Here is a 25,379-nt window from a genome sequence, read left to right as displayed (position 1 = left end):
ACTTTGGAAATATCACAAGTAGTAGAATATTGAGAATTGAGCAATCATTTTTTGATGCTTACACAGAGACATCACCAAGATGCAGGGATACTTACAAAATGCAATGTTCAGGTAGAGTGACCTAGAGAAGTTGTTTGATTAAACCTCAGTAACTAAAGGAAGGTGAGTGCATCCCTAGCAGTTACTATGAGTGTGTAATGAAGGACGAAGCCTAAATTTTGTCTTTGAAATGTATTGTATGATTCAGAGATACTAGAGTGTATAAATGATACCTCCTTTGTTAACTTAAAAACTATATCTTCTTGATTCAATTCTGTGTGTTTCCAGTGCTAATTAAAAGCCCATCCTTTAACTCCTGGAGAGTTTCTTTGAAGTGGTGCAGCTTAGAATAGGCTGTGGTTCTGAATTTCTTTCATTCTCATTTGCTTATATTGACAACCAGTATAAATGTGAAGGAAAAAAGTAAATTTGTTCTCCCTTTAATAGGACCACTCATGCAAGGGCTCTGAGATTAGATTTAAATTGGCACTTTTTAAACCTTTGATACAGTTACAGACTCAGTGAGCCATGTTCACCTTTCCTACAGCTAGACCTAGCTGGAAATTAGTTTCCTCCCTTGTCAAAATATTTTCTAATAAACATTTAGCCTTTCTGCTAAAAACAGTGCAAAACACTCAACAGCTAATATAGTTTAGCTGAAAATACACTGCTTTATTTCCTCTTCTAGAGAAAGAAATCAGACAAAAAATAGGACAAAGTAGACAGCATTTGGGAATGCTGTTCAAAAGAAAATCTTGGGGAGGGGAAAGAAGAGGAAAGAAGCACCAAATGAACAGTTTCATGCTTTTGATCACCAGTAAAGACATACCTCCTCTTTGCACCTCCTTCTTCACCCTCCTCAGGTTCCCTTGCATTATCTCTTCCCTGTAAGAAAGAAAACAGTTAAAGTCAGGTGGCAGATACATCCCTGCTGTTGTGACTGTGAGAGAACTACTCTTCCCTTGTGACTCTTGTGGTGACAATCAAATGGAGAAGCCAGGGCAGGTGCCCTGAGCATTCTACAAGGAACTGGAGTGCATTTGCATCTGCTGGGTTTATCAGGGGTTTGCATGTCTGAATGTGTTGTCTCTGGAAGATATAAGTGAACTTCTCTGTGTGAACAAGGGTGAGCAGGGGCTCGAAGTGGGTTTGTGTGGTAGAGAACTGTGTAGTCATGAAATGGCTTGATTTTCACTCTGTGTCCTGGATGCTTGAGTCTTCAGTGTGTCTGGGTTAGGACTGGAGCTTGTATTTAAATAGCGGTGCTCAGATATTTAAAGAAGATGCTTCCAGTATGAGACCCTTTTGTTAGTGAGACTGTTGTAACAATTTAAGCTTTAATATTGCTTCTCTTGGGAGATATTGGCAAGGAATTGCTGATTGCACTTTGCTGAGTACACCTTTAAAATCATTGTTATGCAAACCAGCATAAATGCTACTCCTGCAGGCACCTATGTCCTTCAGCCTCAGCAAGAATAGATCAATGCACCATGAAAAATGAGGAGGATTGTGGAAAGCCAATATGCAGGTCTGGGACAGAATAAGACTTCTGAGGCAGTAGAATTGGGAAAGGGAGCATACAAACAAGGAGAAACTCCCTTTGGAGGTAAAGTGCAGTCGCTGTCAAAAATAAGCAAGTTTCAGACCTCTGCTCAGAGCAGTGAGTGAAATGAATTTAAGGTGCAGAAAACCTGACCAGAAGGCAGAGCAGCATCAAGATTTCTGGGCTCTTTAGCTAATTTTTCCATTGATACTATCGTAGTTGCCCAGCTGAGCCTGTCCTAACTTTACATCCTTTAAATAATTTAAAAAATCGATGTATAACCTGCATTTCCCTTCAAGACTTACACAGTTTGCAAAGCCCTCTGGGATCTGCTGGAAGAAGGGGACAAACATGTTGTACACATTCTGTTGGTTCCTCTCATGGCAGGGTATACTCAGAGCAGATGGGGTTGCCAGCTCCCTGGTTCATTGTGGAGGTATTGGTTCAGTAATGAATGAGGCGGAGGAACAGACTGAGAATTCTGCACTCTGAAACCCCACTGAGCCTGCTCAGATGGTAATGTGGAATGTCTGTTCTCTTCAGAGATGTAAAGTACACCATCTCAATGCAGAAAACCAGGCCTTTTAGAAAACTGTTCCTCTAGATACAAGGAAAATGGAGAAATGAAAAGTTAAATGAAGCCAGTTTGGGGTTTGTTTTTTTTTCCCTCAAATGGAGAGTGATCTCTCCTTGCAAATGATGAGAAGCCTGAAAGATGATGCACCAGCTGGGTACTTTTGTATGGATTTAACTGGAAAGAGGACAACTAGCAGCAGCCACTGCATCCCAGTAAGAAGGTTGCAAATAATCACATCCCTGCATCAATCATGAGCAGTAGAAATTAGGGAAATAAGGAAGAAGATAAAAGTCAATAATCTTCCTTACATCTATCAAAGCTCTTTCGGACATGTGATTTCTTCTGGGCTCTTCTAATGCATCCAGGTTTATTCTTGGTGCTGCAGCTGTTACAGATCACTATTGCTCTGGTGTGCAAAGAATGCCTAAGTCAGGTTTCATAATGTGAGGACTGCAAAGAAATGCAGTAAATCATCACCTCCTCCAAAACCTCTTTTGAAAAGGGTAGAACAAAACTATCCTTCTCTCCAGAATTTACCTGACACTGCTGATGTTAGAGAAAGAAGGAAAACCTTGAGTAGGCCACACTGTGTCAGTACCTACTCCATTCTTTATAGAAAATGTGCTGAAATAAAATGATGTGCTCTTTTTGGCCATAGTCTGGCAAATGAGCAAACACTTGGTATCTGCTCACAGTTGTTTGACTTCGAGGCAATTCGATCAAAATCTTCATTTAATTATGTCAACTGCCTCCAGGGCTCCCTGACCTCATGTGTGTGATGTGGAAACAGGTGATGATAGATGCTGAGGGCTATGGCTGTAGATTCTCCCTTTAGTGAATTCATTTTAGGTGCCTGTAAGAATTTATTTTGGATTCTCATGCACTGCTTCATTTTTAACGAGGATTGTGAACCTGGGTTAAAGCAGCAGTTTCAAATATTTTTATTTTGGTGCTGAAAAACTGGACATTAAGATGGTAATGTGTTCTTGCAGCCCAGAAAGCCAACCTGCATAAAAAGGAACACGGTCAGCAGGTCGAGGGAGGTGATTCTGCCTGTTTATTTCTGCTTTCTGAGACCCCTCCTGGAACAGTGTCCAGCTCTGGAGCACTCAGCCCAGGAAAGAGATGGACCTGTTGGAGCAAGTCCAGAGAAGGGCCACAAAAGCGATCAGAGGGCTGGAGCACCTCTCCTATGAGGAAAGGCTGGAAGAGTTGGGGATTCATCCTGGGGAAGAGAAGGCTTTAGGAAGGCCTTATTGCAGCCTTTCAGTATATAAAGGAGATTTATAGGAAAGGAGAGACTCGTTACCAAAACCTGTAATGATCGGACAAAGGGCATCTGTTTTAAACTGAAAGAGGGTATTTTGTATTGAGCATAAAGAATAATTTTTTATGAGGAAAGTGGTGAGACACTGGCAAGGTTCCCCAAGGGAGTTGTGCATGCCTCATAATTGGAAGTGTTCCAGGCCAGGTTGGATGGAACTCTGAGCACCCTGGTCTAATGAAAAGTGTCCCTGCCCATGGTGGGCAGGTTGGAATTAGATGACCTTCAAAGGTCTCTTCCCATCCAAACCATTTCATGATTTTATGAAATATTCCTATGAAGAGCAATGGGAAAGGGAGACAAAATAAGGGGGATGAAATCTGTTGTAGAAAGGAGTACAAAGGGTAAATGAGCATTACCTTCAAGACCTTTGCTTTGATGGCTGCACAAATAAAAAATGCTCTGAAGAGAAGCAAGTCCTGCTCCCTGTTCCCCAGGAGATGTCTTCTGCTGCACCCAAGGATTTCCAGCTTAGGCAGAATGGGAAGAGGCTAAAGAAGAGAAACTCCTAGGGCTTTCTTTGTGAGGTCTAGCAAGGAGAAAGAAGTAGACAAGCAAGAGCAAACATAAAAGGCTTCAGGCAGGAGCACTAAGAACAGTGTTACATTGCAGCTGTGTGTGCAGCCACATCTGCAACTGCCAAATCTGGTGAGCAAAGATTTCATCCCTCTGGTCTCAGCTCAGCCAACACTGCTACAGATTCTTTGTTTTCTGATATGCAGGGGGCACCTATCCGTTGTTTTGCTACCTAAAAAAGGAGACTTCTATTCTAGCAGGTGTGGAAATCTAAGTCCAAGACCTAAAGGAACCCTGAATTGAGAATTAGAGGTATTAAATCACTTCAGCTGCTGCAGGGTGACATGTAACCTCAGTGTGAATGGGTTTGCTTGAGCTCCCTCCTGTGTCTACTTGTGTGATAAAGGTGGGCCTTAATGAGAGACCTAAGCAGGGAAGACTCTTTAGTTGCCAGTTTAAAGTACTTCTGAATCTCCCGTGCTGGTAGTGCAGTGATGAAGAGAGGATAGGGGAAAGTCTAGCAGGAGGAATAAGAAATATTCTGTTCAGTCTGAGATGGGAAAAGTTAATTGCAGCACAAAATGCTATTATGGTAATGATGAGAAATCCACTTGTGGAAGGCAAAGTGTCAGGCTGAACCTGCTATTTCTAAAATTTACACAGTAATTCAGGGTTTCATTTAATAAAAAAAACCTTGTTTAAACGTAAAGAAAAAATTTAAAGATATAAAGAGAATATTATCTCTGTTAAGGTATTTGTGATTTTTTTTTTTTGTCTTTCTTTTCTCAGATTTTCACTGAGACCAGAAATCTCAGTATTTCAGAATTTCAGATCAGTGGTCTTTGAAGATGATATTTAACCCCATTTTTTCCTTTCTTCCCTTCAGTATATTATAGAATACTGGAATGAATAACTTCCAGCTGATTTCTTGTTCTGTTTCTGTGTTACTTTCATTATTTCTTTTGCCACATTGTCAAGCTTCCAAGGCTGAAAAAGTATTGAAGAGGTACACTGTGAGGAAAGGGAAAACACACACACTCCACAATAGAAAAAGAACAAAGCAACCCAAAATCTTTAGTTTCTCTGGGTTAAACTGCAAAATGTAGAAAGGAGGAAAGAGGAGAAGAACTTTTCCTTCCCTCTAAATAAGAAAATGGAACTTGAGACGCTGTGTGGCCAAAAGAAGGGCTTGTGTACCTTTAAATTTATATTTTTTCTCGAGGTACCTGGTGAGAGCTATGAGAAGCTGCCATTCCCTTCCAACAAACCTTGCTTTCAAGGATCAACCGCCTGTAACTTTGAAATGATTATTAAAAGGAGGCGGGGTGGGAAACCAACCCAAAAAGCCAACTGTGTGAATGGAGAGCATGTTCTATCTTGGGATAAACTTGGATCCAGATGCTTCCAACCTGTTTTTTTCTTCATCCAGATCTGATTCAGTGTTGTGCTGTTGCCAGCTAGAGGGCAGGTGAGTGGGGTCAATAATAAGGTGTGGTCATCAGTCTAGTAACTGGACTGAGAGAAATCCCTTGGGTATTGAACTTATGTTTCTCAATTCCTTAAAAAGGACACCCCTCTTAAAAGGAGCAATCATTTCAGGACAGCCACTGTGAGGAGCAGGAGAGTGGATGCTTTCTGTGGAAAGTATATCAGTATAAAGAGGTAGGAGGTGTGGGATGCCCAAAACCTTGTTCAGAACTTTGTGTTTGAAATGGTGAGGTAATTTCAGATCTATTTTGCAAATGGAAAGAGGTTTTTAATTCCAGGGGAAGGGAAATCAGTCCTGGTTTGACCACTAGAACAATCACCTTTCTCTGTTTGGACTACAGTCAACCCCGATTAATAATCATAATAGAGCCTTTGAGCTTTTATCAGACCATCTGATCTGCTCTAACCTGTGGATGTGAAGATGAAAGGTTAATCCCCAGGGCCATCTGCTCTCCTTTACCTTTTCTGTCTGAACGCATGTTCCTTTGTCTTGCCTGCCCACTTTTGGCATGTCTCTTGCTGTCTCTTAACACTAATGCTGGTTTACATCTGACTCTGTGCAGAGGATGCAGCCTCTTTGAGCAGCAGCTGCCTATTCAGAGATGCTTGCAAGTTTCCTTTACTATTTCCTCTCCTCTCCTGGCAACTCCTCTCAGTATGATTTATGAATTGCAAGCATAGCTGGGGGTGATGCGAAGTATCAACACCTCTGAGTTCAGTGAATAGGAGCTGGGTAATTAATAATAACAAACCAGGAGCGTTTGCTTTGCATGGAGATCACGTAGCAGAGAAGTGTTGTTCTGTATTATTTGGGAATGGGGGAAGTGAGTCCTAACCCTTCCCTGTGCTGTTAAATCTGCATGTCATTTTCCTTGGATAATTAAGTAATTCCAGCCTTTGGAGGAGAGAGACTCCCTCCATTTCCCCTGTTAGCTTGCAGATGTAGTACATGCACCTTGCGGCAAATCAGTGCTAACGATATTACCGTGCGTTTTTGCAGCAATGGAGTAGAGGAAGCCCAAAGAAAAATGCTCAGCCCTTGCCGATTGCATTATGAGCATGAGGATCTTTCATGTAGCAGACTTATTAATTGTGCTTTCATTTGTGTCCCTGAATTTTAACCCTTTTGAGATTGCTCTTCTGCTTGTGATATGTCTAAAATTGCCAAGTGTTGGGCAGAATTAGAAAAGGGACAAAAGACAAGAGTGGTCTCTGCAGTACTGCACTGGAACCTGGACATCTGCAACAAAAGAAAAAAGCTTTTAAATCACTTGGTAGAACACAGAATAAATACACTCTGTGTTGGAGTAACAAATGTGGTCAGGTGGTCTTTCAAGGGAAGAGGTTCCCTTGAACCTTCCCAAACCCTTCAGGTTTTTGGCCTCTCCACCCTCTGCCTGCAGCAGGTTTTGCATTGCAAAAAATCCCTGTGCAGGTTTTTCCTCCTCCTTCCCCAGATGAACTCCCTGATTTGCCCTGGTACATTTTTATTTTGTGAAGATCAATCTCCTTAACTGTTCTCATTTTCAGTCTGTCTTGAAGGCAGGGAACTTGCGTATTGTCTTCAAGTCATAACCTAAACTTCAGAGAGGGGATTGTCTCTGCTGCATTTGCAGGCCTTTCCCTGGAGCCTGACAGAAACTCTGGGCATTGCTAAAGTTTAAATTATTATTAATTTAGTAATTGGCATTTTTATCATGGAAATACATACAGCTGTGATGCCTGGCCTTTGCCAGCCAGAATTCATTACACTGTGTGCAGGCTGCATGTTATTCTCTTCATGGGGCTGGTGTTACCTTTTCTAATTTCCTTTGGTGGTGTGAAACTTCAGTTGGTCCCCTGTGAGTTGAAGCTATTGGCCAAGACAGTCTAGCAATGGCTGTAAAAGCTGCCACTTAATTCTGTCCTAATTCCTGTCTTAGAGGTGCTGGGAGCACACATTTGCCTGAGACTCCCCTGTTCAGAATGTTTCAAATTCTGTTTACTTGATATTTGATTTAACCTGACTCCTTTTAGGAGTTAGTTATTGCTGATTCAGTGCACAGGAGATCTGGGTTCTGCCAGGACTGCCTTGGTAAGAAACACCTGCCTACAGCCAGCTGCCTACTGCGGTAGTTTTGTGTTATTTTTCTTTTTTGGTTTGTTTCTTCCGTGTTAAGTATACAACCTTCCCTTCATGTTGACTAGTATAGTCTTTCCTCAGTGCTGTAGTTCAGTTTCTGTCTTGTTTGGGGCTCTTCTTAAAAGAAGGGAAGGAAATAGCCATGGGTGAGAATCTTAAAAGGTGGTGTTTGTTGTGGGAGAGAAAACAGCACCAAGCTGTTGCAGGTTGAACATCCTCCTGTGAAGTCCCGCCATCAAAGCTGGGGTTGCTGCCAGACTTGTTTCTCTCTAGCTTGCTAAGAAAATTCTGCCTTTGTGCACTCACACACAGAGAAATCACTTTGTATTTAGCTTGAATAGAGGAGAAACAATACCAGCTCCTTCCCCTTCTGAGTCTATCTCAAACTTAGGGGAAGGGAAGAGTGGAAGAGGGAAAGATTTGTCTGGAAGAGGATAAAAAACAGAAAAAGGTGCCTGGGGAGGGAACAGAGTCTTAGAGAGAGAGAACTGTTGCTGTGTCACTGACCACGTCATCCTCACTCTCCCAATGTGTAGGAAAAGGTGCTCTATGTAATTTTTCTGTCTTGATTCTGCAGGAATGGAACAAGCACAGGGGAGGCTTTATGTTCAGAAAGATTGTCTTTTCACAGCAAGGCAGTATTTGCACTCTGTCTTTTAGCGGCTATAAAGCCAATCCTAAACCCTCTTAGGCATGAGGCTTCCTAAACAACCAGAAATGAAAAGCTGATGAGAGGAGCACAAAATTTCTAACAGTAAAGAGATTATTTTTCTTCATGGAACCTGTGAGACTGAGGCACACCTTGGGACAGGAAGGGAGATGAGGGTCATTTAGTCTTTCTGGATCAATGGTCATATGACGATTAGGCACATTTCTGGTTTTAATCAGCTTTTTTCCAAGTGAGGTATCTCACTACTCATAGAGTATTCTTAGATATTGTAACAGCTTAAGCCATGATTCTGCCTCTCTTCATTACATGCAGCAGAGTTGGACCCAACTTCTAGATGAGCTCATTGAATTCAGAAAACAAAGAGGGGCTGAAGGTTTAAATGTCCTGATGCAGAGCTCTCTAAGTGATGCTAAGGAGCGTATTTTCAAAAACTTGGCAAATGCTTCTGAAAATCCAGTGTCTTACTGTGGTCCTGGATGATTTGAAATCTGGGAGACAGGGGATCCTGTATTTCTGACTGGGATCTCTAAGATAAAATATATGGAACCTTCAATATACAGTGAATTCAACACAGTGAACTTGTGTGCTGCACAACTTATCTTTGTATATGCTGCAAATCTGTGCACTCATTTCATTCTGATAAGCTCTTTGGCATTCCTGATGATGCTGATTAATCAGCAGAAGGAGATTTTCTTATCTTGGCTTTAAGATGAACAGAACCCAACCTTAACTAGAAACATGATTTAAAACCTGCTGAATTTTCCCAGATAATTGAAAACACCTCTGCCTGCTCTGTGCCTTGCCAAGTCTCTTACCTGCACTGTGCAGGTTGTGCACCTTTTGGGCAGCCTTATCAGTGGGTGAAGATAGTGTAGCTGTCTGAGCATCCCTCGATGAAAGGGGCTCTTCTGTCTCCCACAGATACGGTGTTCTGATAGATAAAATCAAAAGGAGGGATGCAGTCAGGTTGGTCACCAAACCTGGCATGACATTTGCTCATGCTGGTGAAGTTCTGAGCCCAAGGTGAGATTCTCAGAAGAGGTTCTTCACTCAGCTAAGACTCTCCCTGCCCCAGTCCCAGTGTGGCCTGTGGCTCCCACTCCTGCTCTGGGGTATTGTGTCAGTGGTGTTGATCAAAGAGACAGTGATGCTGTGATGCAGTGAGAGGGATCCACTACTTTGTGAGGAGCCTGTTCCAAGATCAGCTGAGATCAAGTAGTCCCACCGTTGTTCCCTGATCCAGGCTGTGCAAAACGCCTCCCTGGCTGTGCTGCTATGTGGTACCTGTGTTTCTTGCTGCTGTGCTGGGCTGCTGGACTCCCACTTCATTGTTCAGTGCAGGAACCAGACTCCCTCTTGCAGCATCTGCACAGTGTTTTCTGCAGCCCCTGTTCAGGAGCTTTGCAGCAAGTCTGTCAGTGCCATGGGCCTGCTGTGCTTCAGAGCCAGACTGTCTGCTGCACACCCTGGCTGGCTGTGCTCAGGGGAAATCTGTCCCATAATGGGGGTAATACTGCACCAGCAAAAATGGTGGAGGCCCTGCCTGCAGGTGATATTTTGTCTGAGGGTATAAGGACACTTCAGCTTTTAATGATTTTTGTTCAGGTAGATTCAGGCTTTTCCTTGGTAAACAAGACAGCGTTATCACAGAGCTGCTTTGTTTTCCACTGACTGGTCTCACACATAATAAATAGGTTAAAGTTAACTGGAGCAAGCATTGATTTTTCTTTCAGTACGTATGGGATTTCCTCCCTTGGGAGGGCTTGACTAGTGCAGGAGACCTTCAGGGAGGGATATGAGTGTGTGAAAAGAGTGCAGTGTAGCTGTGATATTAATTTCTTTTCCCCCTCTCTAAATTTTCCTCCTATGATCTCTTTCCTAACTCTCCCTCCTTTCTTTCATGTTCCAGCTCCCACTCAGAAATTTCCTGGGGTGATACTGACTGGGAGACACGCTCTGGGCCTCCAGGGAGGTCTGGGTGTGTGCAGTCCTGCAGGAGGAGAGGGACATGGAACAATGATAGGCAGAGCTGGGCAAAACAGAAGGGTTGGGGTGCTGGGGAGCAGGTCTACAATCAACAGTGGAGGCAGTGATGGTGAAGTTATTGATATGTGTGATCGGAGTTAGCACTTCATAATTACGTTTTTTTTCCCAAATGAAAGTCACAGAATATGAGGGGGGAAAAAAAAAACAAAAAAACCCAAACAAACAAAAAAAAAAAACCAGCCCCAAATAATCAATGCTACTTTTGAAGGCTTTGGCAATTGCCAGGCTTTCTTTTGATAGTCATTAGTCTTCTTCCATCCAAATCATCCCCTTCAAACAAACATAACTCCCCCAATTGCTTTTCTCTCCTTAACTGAACTCAGCTCCCCCTTGGTTAGAGGCATGTTCTGCTACTTTATATTTGTGCCACAATTTGCCTTCCGGAACATTTACTTACTTGCTTACTTAGAAATCCTCTGCATTGCCTGGTGTTAGGGCATATGGTTGTCTTACATCAATTAAAAATCAACATGGTCCAACAGAACATAACACCAACCCCTGCTTCTTTGAATGGATGTTTGCAGCTGGGTGGGGATTAAAGCAGCTCATAATGGATTAGATCAGGGATTAAAACAGCCTGTAATGGATACTGTGTTGAACTATTCCATTTCTATTCCTGGATATAGACTGTGCAAATCTAGGGTTGTCAGATGACATCCTCACTGTCACCCTGTCATGCAAAAGGCCAGGTTTTGAAGCAAATCTGTTATTCCTGCAACAGGGATGGTACAAACTGGAAAAGCCCCTTTTCCGGTGTGCTGGCGATGGGGACGCAGTTCGCGAATCGTGCAGGAGATGGGGGTGTTGCTCACATTACCTTTGTTTTCTAGAGAAGGAAAGATACTAGCACTGCTGCTGCTGTCTTTGGCACGGCGGCCTCTGCTAAGGAGAGGGAGACGCGGAGCAGGGAGATCCTAGTACGCAGTCCCACATCATCAGTGGGACTCCCCCAGCTGCGCATCCTATTATTTAACAGTAACAAACAGGCGCTGGTGAAGGCATTTTAGAATTTGCTTTAGAAACACTAGAGCTTCCTGTGGGTGTCTGTCTGAGAAATGAGGGCTTGGGGTAATCTCAGTGACATAGTTTGCACTGAATGTCTGGGGCTATCCCTGAGTGTGGTAGGTGTGGATGACATTCACAGAAGGTGATTGCAAGTAATGGCTCTTCAGTCTGCAGGGTAGAAAACAGCTGCTATTGGAGTGGTGAAAGTACTGTCCTAAATAAAGTGTTAGGCTTCATGGAAGTCTTCCCCGTCGCATTCTGTGCCATGTCCAGCACAGCTGGGCTCTTGTGGTGACAAAGAGTGATGTGGTGGACACAAAGAAATGCCTTGTGCTGGCAGATTTGTGAAATGAGGTGTGTCCACAAGTCCTGTCTTGGTATGTCCACAAGTCCTGTCTGGGCTTTGGCCATGAAGTCAAGGATGCTGCTGCACAAAGGAGTGACTGATCAGGATCTGAACAAGGACTAGGTCTTAAGCAGCATCCAGCAAGGCTGAAATGATAAATGGGTCTGGGTAGACTGGACTGCAGGGGATAGGCTAAGTAGTGGCAATTGCTAGCACCACAGTAGCTTTTACTCTGTGGTGCCTGGGATTCTGGATGTGCAGAGATCTTCAGGAGAAGCAGTGAGCTGCTGCTGGGTCCAGGGGGACTGCAGAAACTTTGATTATAATTTAACAACAAGTTCTGCCTGGCGCAGCTGCAGCCTCACTGCTATAGGATGGCATTAGGGGGGCAGTGCCTCCCCTCAGTGCACAGCAGTGTCAAGACACTGGGGTGGCACGTGTGCTGCTAATGCCACATACCTGGGGACTCTGTTCCTGCAGCAGTCGAATTTGGGGGGCAGTGGGGTCCTTCCTGTTCCCCACACCCTGCTGTTTGCTTACAAGCAGCAGCAGCAGGGTGCAGCCTCGGGGCTGGCGTGTCCCTGTGCATGCAGGGTAGCACCTGCCACGAGCGTGTGCAACTTGTAAAATCCCCTTGCCTGAGGTTTTATGGAGCAGCTCTGGCTCAGGCCCACGTCACTGCTCCCACACAAATAAAATGTCATCTAAACATTTTGGCAGCACAGTCCAAAAGGGAGCCGATTCCAAGCCAGGAATACCATCCGTTGCGTTGGGAGTGGGTGATTCGCTTCCCCTACCCCCACCTCCCACTTTCTCTCTCTGCGTCGGGAATTGTGCCTAATAAGGGGCCGTGTCTGTGGGTAGAGCCCCCGCCGCCTTCCCGAGGCTGTCAGCGCTGTTCTGTGCGCACCGGCCCCGCTTCCCGCTCCTGCAGGACAGCCCTTTAGCGGCCGCTCCCCCGTTTGCAACAGGCGGCGATGTGTGCAGCCCCTCTTCCCTCCCCGGCTCTCTCCCCGGCTCTCCCAGCGGCAGCCGGGCTGCACGGACGCCCCATCCCGAGCCGGGCGCTCTGTAGCAGGCGCTGACCAAGCGCCGGGCAGCAGCTGGCCAGAAACCTCCCCGCTCCCCAGAGCGGGCAGTGCCAGCTCCGGTCCTGCCTCGGTCCCCCGCTCCCGCCGCTCCCTGCCGGGCTGGGAGACCCGCGATAGGCGGGAGAAACTGTTGAGCCGCCCCCGCACCCGGGCCTGGCGCTGGGGAGGGGGGAGACCGCGGGCAGAGCCGTGTAGCTGGTGGATCCGTCCTTGGACGGAAAAGAATGGCTGGTGCGGGAAGTGGGAGGGTGGGACGATTAAAAAAATCGCTAATTATCGACACTTTTCAAAGGGAGGAGGAGAACGAGAGAAGGTCGACCGTGGGTTTAATCCGAAGAGAATGTGCCGACGTGTTGCTGCAATGAATCGGTCCGGAGGGACGTGGCACTGGCACAGATGGCGATGACAAGGGCGACCCACGGGGACGCCCCGCAGCCGCGGGAGGCGGCAGCCTCCCTCTCCCCTTCGCACCCTGCTATTACTCACACCTTGTCCGGGGGCTGAAGCTGCAAAGGCTTCTTGAGCTTTGCCAGCAGAAAACAGGTGTCCTGGTCAGGGGAAATGCATCCGTGCGATGGGAGCGGGAGCGCTGCACTGCCGTGACCTAAAGAAATACATCCCCCTCGCTCCTTCTCCCGACATAGTTCCGAGATGCTGCTGCAGGGACCTGCCTGCAGATACTGCCCTCTCTTCGTTATTGGCCCCACACAAATCCTGCTAGTCTCCCTTGCTGGACGGTGGCAAGGTTGCTGGGATTCCCACGCACACGCGTGAGTTCCCACGGCCGGGAGGCTGCGCTTGGGACGGGCACATCCACACGCACGGAGCCGGCTCTTGGAGGGATGCTGCTGGATGGCCGGGTCCGTGGGTACGCTGTTACACACGGGAGGCACCCAAGAGCCGCTCATCCCAGCTGCGTTCCCCTGTGCCCCCTTACCCGTGGTTGACATCCAGCCTTTGTGCGCACATGTACACGCACACACACAGGGCGAGGAGTACCCACACCGCTGTAAATACGAGTCTATGTACATATACATCAGGAGAAACGGGGAATGACGGCTGCTTTATCTCGGCCAGGAGCACACATACCAAATCAGGAGAAAAGGCTGGGTGATGCTCCAGCTGATTCGGTGCAGCGCGGTGTCCCGCTCCCGCCCCCGGCCCCGCTCCCGGCCCCCGGCGGCGCGGCGCGGCGCGGCGGGTGACTCGGCGGTGTATTTCAGCGGCGGCGGCGGCTTGGCAAGGCTCGGGGCTCCTCCCCCCGTGTGGTGGTACCCTCTCACTTGATCAAATCCTTGAACGTGAACAGTTTCACTGAAAAGCACTTTTGAAAAAAAAAAAAAAAAAAAATCCAGCAACAGTAAGGAACAGAATCCAACTACCGGGGAGAGTTTTTTTTCCTTTTTTCCCCCGTTCTTTCCTTTTTTTTTTTTTTTTTTTTTTTTTCTGGTCGTCGTCTCAGAGGCTGAGAAAGAGGGAAGAGAAAAGGGAAGAAGAAGAGAAAGAAGAAGAGCGAGAGAAAGAGGAGCCTTTTGCAACTAATAAATATTATAATTAGAATCCGGCCCCTTTCTTCCTAAAAAAAAAAAAAAAAGCCCTAAACGCAGCGTCTCATCCCCCCCTCCCTCTGCAAGCCCCCCGACTCGCTCCGCAAAGGCATGGAGAAGGGGACCAACTGCTTTCCGACCTACCACACCATTTTTCTCGCCTGGACATGGTTCTTACTTCTCTCTTGGTGTTGCACCGGCGCCGAAATAACTTGCAGATCCTGCTCATCTCCATCGCCCTCCTGGCCGTCCTCCTCGTCTCGCCTTAGGCAGGAGCAGCGACAGCCGCCGCCGCCGCCGCCGCGAGGATTACGGAGCTGGCCGGGCGGCCGAGCGCGGGGCTCGGTCGGGGCGGCGGCCGCCGCGGAGCCCGTGCCGGGCGCGGAGCCGGGGAGCCGAGCGGGGCCGCGGGGAGCGGCGCTCCGCGCGGCGGGGGCGGGAGGCGGCGCGCCCGGGGGCCGGGGCCCGGCGGCGCCGCGGACCCGCCGGAGCGCCGAGGGGCGCCGGGCGCTGCCGGCCGGCGGCGTCCGGGGGGTGCCCGCGGCCGAGGGGCAGCGCGGCGGCCGCGCTCAGCCCCGCGGGCCCCCCGAGGATGGGAGAGCGGCGCGGCTGCGAGGGGCCGAGGAGCCGAGGCTGAGCAGCACCACCTTCGCGCTCACCGGGGATGCGGCGCACAACCAAGCCATGGTGCACTGGTCCGGCCACAACAGCAGCGTGAGTACCTCCCCGCAGACCCGACCCGACCCGACCCGACCCGACCCGGTCTGGCCGTGCTTGGTGGGAGAAGGAGCCGGGACAGTGGCGGGACGGGGCCGCGGCTGGCGCCGGGGCCGGGGTGCCGGGAGGAGAGGGGCGCTGGGTGGGCACCGTGCCCTTATTGCCAGCGGGAGTGGGACACGGAGCGATGGCCGCAGGAGAAAAGTTTTCCTGGGGAAAGGTGAAGGCGCGTGGGAACATCGTTCTGCCCCCGCCCCCGGAGGCACAGCCGCGGTCCCCGGGCAGCGCGGCCGCAGCGCCCCGAAGGGCCGGGCTGGCCCGAGCCCTTCCGCTGCGCTACAGCGTGTCCCGTGGGCCGCTCCCCTGGGGACCCTCACTCTCCGTCTCTCCATATGTCATAAACACCGTGACACGCTTCGCTGCCTCCCTGCCTGGGATAAATGATGTATAGGGGTGGTGGAAAAGCCCTCCAGTGCCCCGCTGTGAGAGCTGGAGGCAAGAGAGATCCCATTAATTCATTAAGGGGCGGAAAGCCCCACAGCACGTCAGGGAGCTTAGAGTGGAGGCACGTAGTGCAAGCACAGTGAAAAGTTTGTAAAAAAATCCATGGCATCTCACGCCTTTTCCCCGAAGTCAGTAATAACGAGTCGCTGAGGTGTCCCTGAAAGCCTGTGGGATTGTGTGTGTGCGTGTGTAGGGGGCATGTCCCAAAAGCCCACATGTTGTGCCATGATAGTGCAGGGCCCTCCCTCACACCCGCTTTGCAACGCCCGGCAGATGGCTGTGGACAAAACTTAAAGTTTCTTTTGACTTGGTGTCAGAAATACCATTTCTACTCTCATGTAGTCTGGGAACAGATGTAATTTAAATGACTCTGGGAAACCTGTATGTCTGGTGACAATATTCCCATTATTCTGATTATTATAGCTTGTCACTGCCTTGAAAATGCCTCTTTTATTGTTTTGCCACTATTGGAAATGAGTATAACGCTATTAACAGCATAGATTGGCTGCATTTTCAGATACATTCTTCATGGAACTTACTAGCCATGAGAAAAGCAAATTGTCTACTTACTTGTCTGTCTGTCTATCTGTGCATCAGCTACAGGTTCTAGTGTGCAATTCAACCATCTTTTTATTTTTTTTTTTGACTGGAAGTTTTTTTGTCTATTTATTATTACTTAGGCAATAATTCTAACAGCAATGTGGATGTTACTTTTATTTAACCAATTTTTAAAGGCAGTTGTGTTTGCCAGGCATGAATTTCACTCTCATTAAAGACGAAAGTAAACACTGAAGAGAAAACAGCTGTATGGTATATTTCAGCACTATACTTGTCTCTAGGACTATTAATTTTTAATATAACATGCCATGTAATGAAGAAAACCACCTCTCTTTTGTTTCATTTTAATGCTGAATCAAGGGGTGTTGAGTAAAAGAATCTAAAATGCCTCCCCCATGCCTTCCCAGCGTGGATTTCCAATAGTTTTGAGTATTTCTGCTAAAAGTAGCAAAGAAAACTCATTCTGTAGGCATTTGCAGGGGAAAGAAAGGTTATTTTTTCCTAAAGCACAGCTCAGAAAGTGATTTTCACAATATTCTCCCTCCTTTCTTGGTTTCTTTTACAGAAACATTCTATTTAAACAACTAGTTTCCTTATACTTTAGGTGACTGAGAAGAGTAATGAAAGAAAATGTCTCAATTGTTTATGGCATGCCATTAGGATTTTGCACCTCAAAATACCATGCATTGAAAGCTTCCAACTCAAAAGCACAAGCTAAAGCAAAAGACTGGTTTATTGCCAGTGTAGTGTTTGTAGGAAGGAGAAGCAAGCATGTTAATAAATACTAATGTTATCTTTTTGTGAATTTTCTAATATGAGGTCTAGTATTCTGAGACTTTTTCACTCCTGTCTTTTCCAGAAAACATACTGCATTTAGTAATTAATTGGATTTTTTTTTTTTATAACTGTGTAGCGGGAAAGTTATATGCTCGAATCTGGGTTCTTTCATTTATCAACAGCTAAGGCTGAATCCAATGCCTATTTTTCTGCTGCAGCTCAGTTTTTACCTAATTCTACTGTTGGGGTGTCTGTGGCACAGGAACATGAAGCAATTTGCCCAAGGTCACTCAGGCAAACAGTGTGGCTTCTTTTGCCAGCCACATTGGTTCCCAGCCCCACATCACAAAGCATAAATTTTCTTGGGTCATGGGAGATGTAAAGCAGCAGGAAGGTGTATTGAAGATGGACAACAGATACTAACTCGTGTCATGATTATGCCAGTTGACCTAGGAGAGTAAGTAGGATGTATCTGTCTGTTATTTTATTCAGGCTGCCAAAGCAGTAAAGAGGCAAACAGCTTGCTTTTACAATTCTGTTACTTGAACAGACTTCAAAACCTAAGCTTTTGTCACTTATGTATTATTAAAAACACCATCAATCAAGTTTCATGCATTAGTGGTGGGGTATTCCTAAAAACTGGATGGATTTGCAAAGATGAGGAAGGTAATAAAAAATTGGGGTTTTACTGGGACGTGTAGATCTGCAGACACTCCACAAAAGGGAGGTCTTTGCAGCTGCTGGATGCCTTGTTAACCTAGAATGTTAAAACCCTCTGCTTTTAAAATAATTTTTATTATATATTAATTATATATTATATATTATTTTAAAAGCAAGTCTCTGTCCATCTCCTATCCCCCTTTTCTCACACATCCCTAAAATCCCAATTTAATTTATTAAAACATAATCCCTTCCAGGCAACAAACTTTTGTTTTCTCCATTTGCAGATAGTGAGGTCAGGATTACTATAGAGGCAAAAGGCTGGTGAGATCAGGGAATTTGGGTTCTCTGCTTTGTCCTGCCCAGAGGCTTTTTCTGTGACCTTAGGAAAGACAATTAACCTCTCTGGATCTCCTCTTCCATGTTAAATGAGGATAGTACTACTTAGCTACCACAAAGTGGTGGTGTGGAGCAGAATTCATTTCTGCTTTATACAGTACCTGAGGATCTTCAAGTGAAAATGGTTAGGAAAATACAAGAATACTATTTTGTGTACAGGTGAGGTTTATATTCTCTGTGCTTGTATAAAGGGAACTTGGCTTAATTCAGTGGGTCTGATATTAGAAAAAGCAGACTTCTATTTGGGCTTCAAGTATCACTCTGCCCTAATAGAAGCATTTATTGAGCAAGGTCATGAAGCTCTTGAGGGACCTTGGAGAGATCAGATAAAATGTTTTCTTGCCAAAGCTTTTCTAAAGAAAGAATTTTTAATGAAAAACACTATGATTCCCAACAGATCTGCAAGCCATTCTTTTTCCAAAACCATTCCCCTCTGAACACATATGCTGTGTACAAATGTGCCATTCAGTGCGCAGTTGTACCCTCTACACTTGTTTTCCCTCTCTAGATGTTTATGTTAGTGCATGAAATTTTCCTTGTTCTGCTCATCAGATGGTCTCTCCAACCTTCCTGTGAAGATGATTTGATTCCTCATATGATCTTTTCTTCCTTCCTCTCTCCCTGATTTCTAGGATAACGACCTGCAAAAAAAGGTAGCAGTACCTTTAATGCTCTTACGGTTTTAGATCTCACTATCTCATTTCTTGGTTAGTTTTCCAAGAGATTTTAAGAACATACAATGAATAAAAGACACTTACTAGGATTGCTCTTCGGGTATGATCACTGGTGGAATGGGAAATGGGAACTGTTGTCATTAGGTTTCAGAGCTGTTCCTCTGATGAATGTAGCTTTTTATAGGAAGTACTTAATTTTGTCCATGCTTTTTCTGTGATGGAATTACTACAACTTCTGTGGTGTTGTGGGCAGGTTTTTTTCAATATGAGAAGAAAAGATGCACATGTCTAGTTTTCTCTGGAAGACATTTTCAGCCCACCATCTATGGAGGCGCTGCAGCTAATGATCGCTGTGTACTTTAGCTATCCCATGTGTATATGCCCTTGCCTTTCTAGTAACCAGAGGCAAACTCCACGGAATCATTGAATATTAAGGGTTGGAAGAAATCTTAAAGATCATGTAGTCCCAATCCCCACTGCCATGGGCGGGGGCATCTCCCAGATTCTGACATAAATTCTCTCAAACTTCTGGCATAAAGATGAGAAATGCACCATAATGCCCCAGTAAGAGCCGGAGAGGGCATTTGTCTAAGGCATGTGTAGTATTGCAGGTTGCTGCAGCCAGCCCAAGTTCCTATATGATCCTAGGGGTTGGCTTTTTCATTCTATATGAAAAATGTCAGTTTTGCATTTTTTTTAGCTCATTGTAGTAGAGCAGTGCAGAAGATAAACCCGAAGCCTGGTGTGCTTCAATGGTGCAGCTGCTACTTGTGCAAATTGCATTGATGCTTACAGCATGATCCAGGCCCTGAAAAGTGGGAAAGGCAAGAGGAGAGCTAGTGAGACGCTGGACTGGGGCCTTGTTTTATCTCAGCAGCCACACTGCACTGTTTTGTCCAGTCAACCTGTGACTGTCATTTCTAGAGTCAATATGGTTTCAAGATTGACTCCAAGACTTGGAATATGAGATGCCTTTGGGACAAGATGATAAAGAGGAGGCTAATAGTGCTGCAGTAGCTTACAGACATTGGAAGCAGAGAGAAGATGAAGCTTATCTTACTGGTTGAAGAGGGATTAATATGTGTTGACAGCCCCAACATACCTCATATTGGACATTAGGAAAAGTTTCTTCTCAAAGAAAGTGCTGCAGCAAGGTACAAGAAAGTCTTTGGGGATTTTCAAGACTCATGTAAAGATGATGATCTGATGGGAACCATTCTGCTCTGAATGGGTTTTCTTTACCTCCTATTACCACCCATCCTTTTTCTTTACCCTATACAAGGTCTGGGGGCTGGCAGTGACAAGCAGGTTGTGCAAGTTCTCGCAGTGAAGCCTGTCTCTTCTGGGAATGATTCCTCTGAATGCTGTTGGCAGGGTTCTGGTGTGATCTGCTAATGTACTGGTGGTTGGATGCTGAGACATTACTCACTCCCATGGAGAATTACAAGCTGGGGAGGCCAATGGGTTCAGTCTGTGCCAGGTAGTTTTTCATTAAGATGCCTTGCAATGCAGTATGTGATGGGCAATATTTGCAATTCCAAATAGGCTGCTATGCTTGGAAGGGAGGAAGGGGAATCTTTAGGCAGGCAAAGCTGCATTTAGTTGTCAGCCATGGGTATCTGCTCCAAAAGTCCAGCTGGATTTCAGTCTAAAATGTTTACTCCTAGAGTGCAAAAATGGTAACAGAGCAACCATATTAATTGCACTGCATTTTGTAAATATTTTAATTTCTGTGGTAGACTGTTTCTTTCTCAAATACCTTTTGACTAGGTTATGTTCTTGCTGCCGTTGAAGGTAGTCCAACTCTGGCAAAATATCTTGAGGCGTTACCACTTTCCTCTATCTTTATTAATGAAGCTTGCCACTTAAGTCCTTCTCCAGGACCTTGCCAACCCATTTTTAATTAATATTTAAATAGAAGATTGGGAACGAAAATTAAACTCTAGCATGGCAACTGCTTTTGTGGTTTCTTTGAGTTAGTAGGGCAGGGAGAAGACATCTGGAAAATATTCTTTGTGTTATTTCTCTCCAGACTGGTTTCATTGCAAAGTCAGCTTGATGGCCAGTATATGGGCCTGGATATTATTTGTGGCCCATTGTGGATATTGTTCCCTGGGCCGTTTCCCTGCCTGGCACAGCAAACTGTTGATGTTCTTGTAGTTCCAAGCTTACGAAACAGAACTGCTCCTGTCCTAGGTGTCTGTCAGCAGTTTCTCTTCAGACCTCAGTACTCAGACTTTGCCATGATCAGGGATGAGGCCTAGGACTTGTGGCTAAACTTTCACAGTGGACTAAATGCAAATAGAAACAGCTACATGATTCTTTAATTATTTTTTTCATAATGGAAAACATTCACCCAATCAGTCGATGAAGTCTTTTGAAAATGGGTGTGAGCAGATTTATGTTAGGCGGGGGAGATTTTTCTCAAATGGGAGGTGAGATGAAACAAATATTTTCTTGAAGGCAAGGCTGTAGGAAGATGAAACTTTCTGAGAGTTTCCAAATTTATAGCTGCATTTGTAGTAGAGATTTCAGAAAACATAGCAGAACAGCGTTGCCTAATGGGAAAAGCACAGGTGAAGGGCAAAGATCTTTAGTGTTACTTGTTCTAAAGGATACTGGCAATCAGTCTTGCAAACAGTCAAGAATTTACTCAAGTCATACTGTGGTGTACTGCTCCTTGAGCTCCCTGGGTGTCTGTGCGTAGAACGGAGAGCAGTACATGGTTACTTCAGTTAGCACTTGCACAATTTCAGATTCCTATCAGAATTGAGGGCCAAGCCTGAGCTCATAGTTAGGGTTGGTTGAAGACATTGCAGGGGACCTGTCAGTTATGGAGCTAAGGCTTGGGTTTGGCTGGGCTCTGGTCAATTTTCCAGTGAGAACGTGTGTTTGAAGGTGTTGAATCCAACCTGCCTCAATCAAGACAGTAAATTAAATGACATGTTCCTTGTGAAGCATTGAATGCTGTAATTGCAGAAATTCCCCAAAGCAGCAAAGTATTTGTTTGGATCCTCAGTTTAAACTGATGTAGGATTGATCTAGGCTAGTTTACTGTAGTTGAGAATTCAACCTGTAGGATCCTGTAGCAGCAGAAAATAAGATTGAAAAATGAGTACAGAGGTGAGGAAACTTGGAGCAGTACAGCAAGGAGACCTGTGGACCCTTTGTGTTTTCTGAATTACAGCCACAGGAGTGTTGGCAGATGAATTGCCTTCTCTCTTGTGCTCAGCCTTTCACCGTCTCTTGCTTGGCTCAGTTTGTTACTCTGTGCGAGTTTGACCCACGCTGTAAGCCATGTTGGAGACTACTCTGGTGACATAGTTGGTGGACCCCAACAGGAAATTTAAGCTGAAATATCCCTTAGCCGGAATATACTTTGCTGCAGTCACACCTTTGCATGCAACTTTCCTGGTTTGCTTAAGCTCTGTGTAGGAATCCAAGGTAAACAAATTCCCAAATCGTAACTTCCCCTTAATGTTCAGGGAGAACCACATCACTGTTGTTAGTATTTCTTCCGTGCAAAAAGGAGAGCATGGAAGTATTTCCTTTCCTGCCTTTATGGGGTGTTATGAGACTGAGGGAACCAAAGAAAATTTGCTGCATGTTTGTAGAACGTGGCTGTGTTGGGTATAAACATATTTGATAAATAATCTGCCATGGAAATTTTAGGGTCAATTTCCAGCCCTCATAACCCTTGGAGTCCCAGAATGCAATAAAAGTAAGAACAGATTGATGCTGAGTGATCATATCTCTCTTTTGTTCATCCCTCTCGGTGCTGAAGGAGACCTGATTGCTCTCCCACTAAAACGAGTGGCAAAGCCCTGACACTGAGGCTGTCGCGGTGTTTTTTCCTCTTCGTATCCCGACACGCGACACAATCGCCGGCCAGGCAGCTCTGCAGAGCACTACAGGGCCTGCGTGCCCCAAATAGCAGCAGTTTTAATTAGCTCCAGCGGGGTGTGGATCCCCGGGCACAGGCTGAGGGAAGGGTGCGGGTTGCCCGGGTGAGGGAAGCGGAGCCGGGCGCTAGAGGGAGCGTGGGCATCTGAGAAAGGGAGGGAGCGCTGCTGGAGCCCGGGACTGCGTGCTGGGGAGGCAGAGGCTGCTGGAATATCGATATGGAAACCCGCTCGGAGTCACTGACTCTGGGAACTCCCGCTGTCTGGGGTTCCCTCCGTGAGAGAGGAGACTCCTACCAGACACGCGCTCGTGGTAAAGCGTTCTGCCGTCCCGTGCACTGATGCTGTCTCCCGTTGTGCTGTCTCTAATCGCTGTCAGGCTTTTTCCTGAAGATGGGATTCCCTGTGCCGGAGTCTCTCATCTGCTCCGTCCCCTCCAGCCTGAGTCATGTGCCTATAAAACCTCCAGCATCCCCCTCAGCTGCCGGCGGTGCAGCCGGTGTGGGAGAGGGATCGTGTTTGACCTGTGCGGCACGGGAGGCAGCGATGCGGGTCCTGGCTGCACCCTGCATCTCCCCCACTGCCCTGCCCCGTTGTGTCGGCGCCAGCCCCCGAGGGTCACTGCTGACAGACCCACCTCGATGCCGATCTGCTCCCTCTCCCACACCATCGACAGCGACGGGGGAGGGCAGGAGAACTGGGCTCCATCACCTCTCTCCCTGTGCCTGATCCACAGAGGATGCTCTTGCCCTGACAGGTCCCTGCCACTTGGCACTCTTGAAGTTGAAGGTGTTGCACAAATCTTAGTGTTTGTGTTCCTCTTTTCATTTCTTGTGGATGTGGAGGAACAGAAAGAATTTGAATTCTTACCAGCCACTTCACTGTGGGACAAAGAAACATTTCCTGGGAATAATGGTTGCACATACCGATCTCTTTGGGACTAAAATGTATGTTTGGGATTTAAAAAAAACTAGGACCGAGCAACTGCAAATCACTTAGGTCAATGATGGGCTGAAGAACTTGGGATGCTGGAAGCAACTGCTTTGACACTGCTTTAGTCTGTAACATGTGGTTACTGCTGGTACATCTTCAGTGGTGCTGCTGGTAGACTCCAGAAATGGTTTGAGCCTCTCATGGGGATTTGGTAGAGGACCCCAGTGAGGGGTTAATGGAGCAGAAGACTTGACACAGAGCTCCTGCTGACTTTTGAGGCAGAGAGTAATGTATGGGTTGATTTCAGATGTGCATCCTTGGGTGCCAGAGGAGAGCAGGCTGTGCATGCAGGTTGTCTTTGTGATTCGTGGTCTTGCCATTGTGCCTAAAGTTTGTGTGTTGTCCCATGTCTTGGCTTCTATATCTACAAGGAAGAGTTAACTCACATGAAGGGCTGTTGCTGAGGCTTGAAATGGATGGACATTTGCAAAAGTTGTTGGGTGGAAGAGAATGTGTAAAACATGATTATCTTCCTCTTGCCAAAATGCTTTAGGACCTCATGGGTGAAGGTGGGGAGGGAGTGGGACCTTTAATTGGTTGTTAGTCTTTCCTGCAGTTGGTGACTGTTTGAAAAATCCCTCCCCAGCTGTGGTCAATTCCATGAGGTGCAGGCATATTTGGCTGGTCTGTGGCCTTATTTGCCTGTTAGAAAACTGGGAGGTGAATTCATTCTGCACAAGGCAGTGGGGTGGATGGCTGGGTATATGGAGACATTTCTCTGTTCAGGTCTTCCTGTCCTTTACCACCAAAGCCTGCCAATTTGGAGCTTGCAGAATGACAGACATGACTGTACTTATAAAGGTCTTCTGCTGCCTGCTTCAGCTGTGTATTCCCAAGGTCATTAAAAGGAAGGTCAGTAGTATAAGCCTTTTTGTTCTATTTTTTTGAGAAAACTGAGGCATGCAAGAAAGGAGGGATCTACTCTGGATCTACTCAGTATTGATGTGTCTATGTAATAACAAAGGACCTATTTTACTTCATTGCCGCAGCTTAGATGCTGTGTATATTTTTTTTATAAGGGATTTCATGAAAGAAAGGAAAAATAGCTGAGGACTTAAGAAGGAAAAGAACAGGGCTCTCAAGAGTAGAAAAGTAGAACATGCACAGCTAAAATCATTAACAGATTGATCAAGTTAAAGCACTGCAAAGTTCTGTCTCAAAGTGTTTTAAGACCATCTTTGTCTGCTCTTCTAGTCCCTTTACCTGCTTGGCTGCACAGATCAAGCTGTTTGAAATTGCAGCTCCTTTTGAGCTGGATGAGAATCAACATGATGAGACTGTGGGAGCCATGAATTTGGGCTTTCATTGGAAATGCAAACAGGAGAGGCATCACATCTGTCTGATGAGGGGCGTGGGAGCTGACTCTGAAGTATGTGGATTGTTTGGAATGAGTTGGAATAATTTAGGATGATAGCACGTGTACTTTTGAGTGCCTGTTTGTGCAATTTTACCTGGGGTAATGTAGTATGATGCAGAGTTCAAGGGTCTTGTAAGCTTCTGGGTTCGTTAAGGTGGCTTCCCCACCATTTATGTTCCACTTCACAGCCAAAGGGGAAAAGTCTTTGTCCAACACCAGGTGCAGGTGAAGCACTCCTGAGTGAGACAGGGCAAATGAATCTTCTTTCTGCCCTCTTGGTGGGGCATGGTTGGGTTTCGTTGTGTCAGTCTTCTGCCAGGTGGAGGGCTAGGCCAGCATGTGAGGAGTAATGTCCTTGTTCTACCACCCACAGTGTCTTTCTAGTTTTATTCCCAACCAACCAAATGTTGCTAGTATTTGACACTGCAGTGGAAGCATGGATGGGGGTGCAGGTGGGTGTCTGGGGCTGGGGCCTGGCACTTGTGGACAGACAGACTGGCTCTCTGAACTTGCATGAACCTTGT

At 46.1% G+C, this 25,379-nt stretch overlaps 2 protein-coding genes across 5 annotated transcripts in view; one reads left to right on the top strand and one right to left on the bottom strand.

Annotated features, from left to right (window-relative positions):
• LOC125329259 overlaps nt 1-14,575 on the bottom strand; it is a 98,538-nt gene extending 83,963 nt beyond the window's left edge. For 2 of the 4 annotated variants that reach the window (XR_007205111.1, XM_048310947.1), the window contains exons 1-2: nt 13,254-13,847; nt 869-924 (exon numbers count right to left, since the gene is read on the bottom strand). Coding sequence is in view for 1 of the 4 variants with exons in the window: in XM_048310947.1 (XP_048166904.1) it covers nt 869-924; nt 13,254-13,804 (607 nt within the window). In the remaining 3 variants the exon portion in view is untranslated. The other 2 variants (XR_007205112.1, XR_007205113.1) reach the window with 2 other exon arrangements.
• SORCS3 (sortilin related VPS10 domain containing receptor 3) overlaps nt 14,425-25,379 on the top strand; it is a 276,335-nt gene continuing 265,380 nt past the window's right edge. Inside the window, exon 1 of the mRNA XM_048310943.1 lies at nt 14,425-15,028. Within this exon, the coding sequence (XP_048166900.1) occupies nt 14,426-15,028 (603 nt within the window). The 5' untranslated portion in view covers nt 14,425. The remainder of the gene's footprint in view (nt 15,029-25,379) is intronic.

Source organism: Corvus hawaiiensis, chromosome 8, assembly GCF_020740725.1.
Source record: "Corvus hawaiiensis isolate bCorHaw1 chromosome 8, bCorHaw1.pri.cur, whole genome shotgun sequence".
Lineage (NCBI taxonomy): Eukaryota > Metazoa > Chordata > Aves > Passeriformes > Corvidae > Corvus > Corvus hawaiiensis.
The sequence above is the reverse complement of the archived record's forward strand: the minus strand, read 5'-3'. Positions and strand labels throughout refer to the sequence as shown.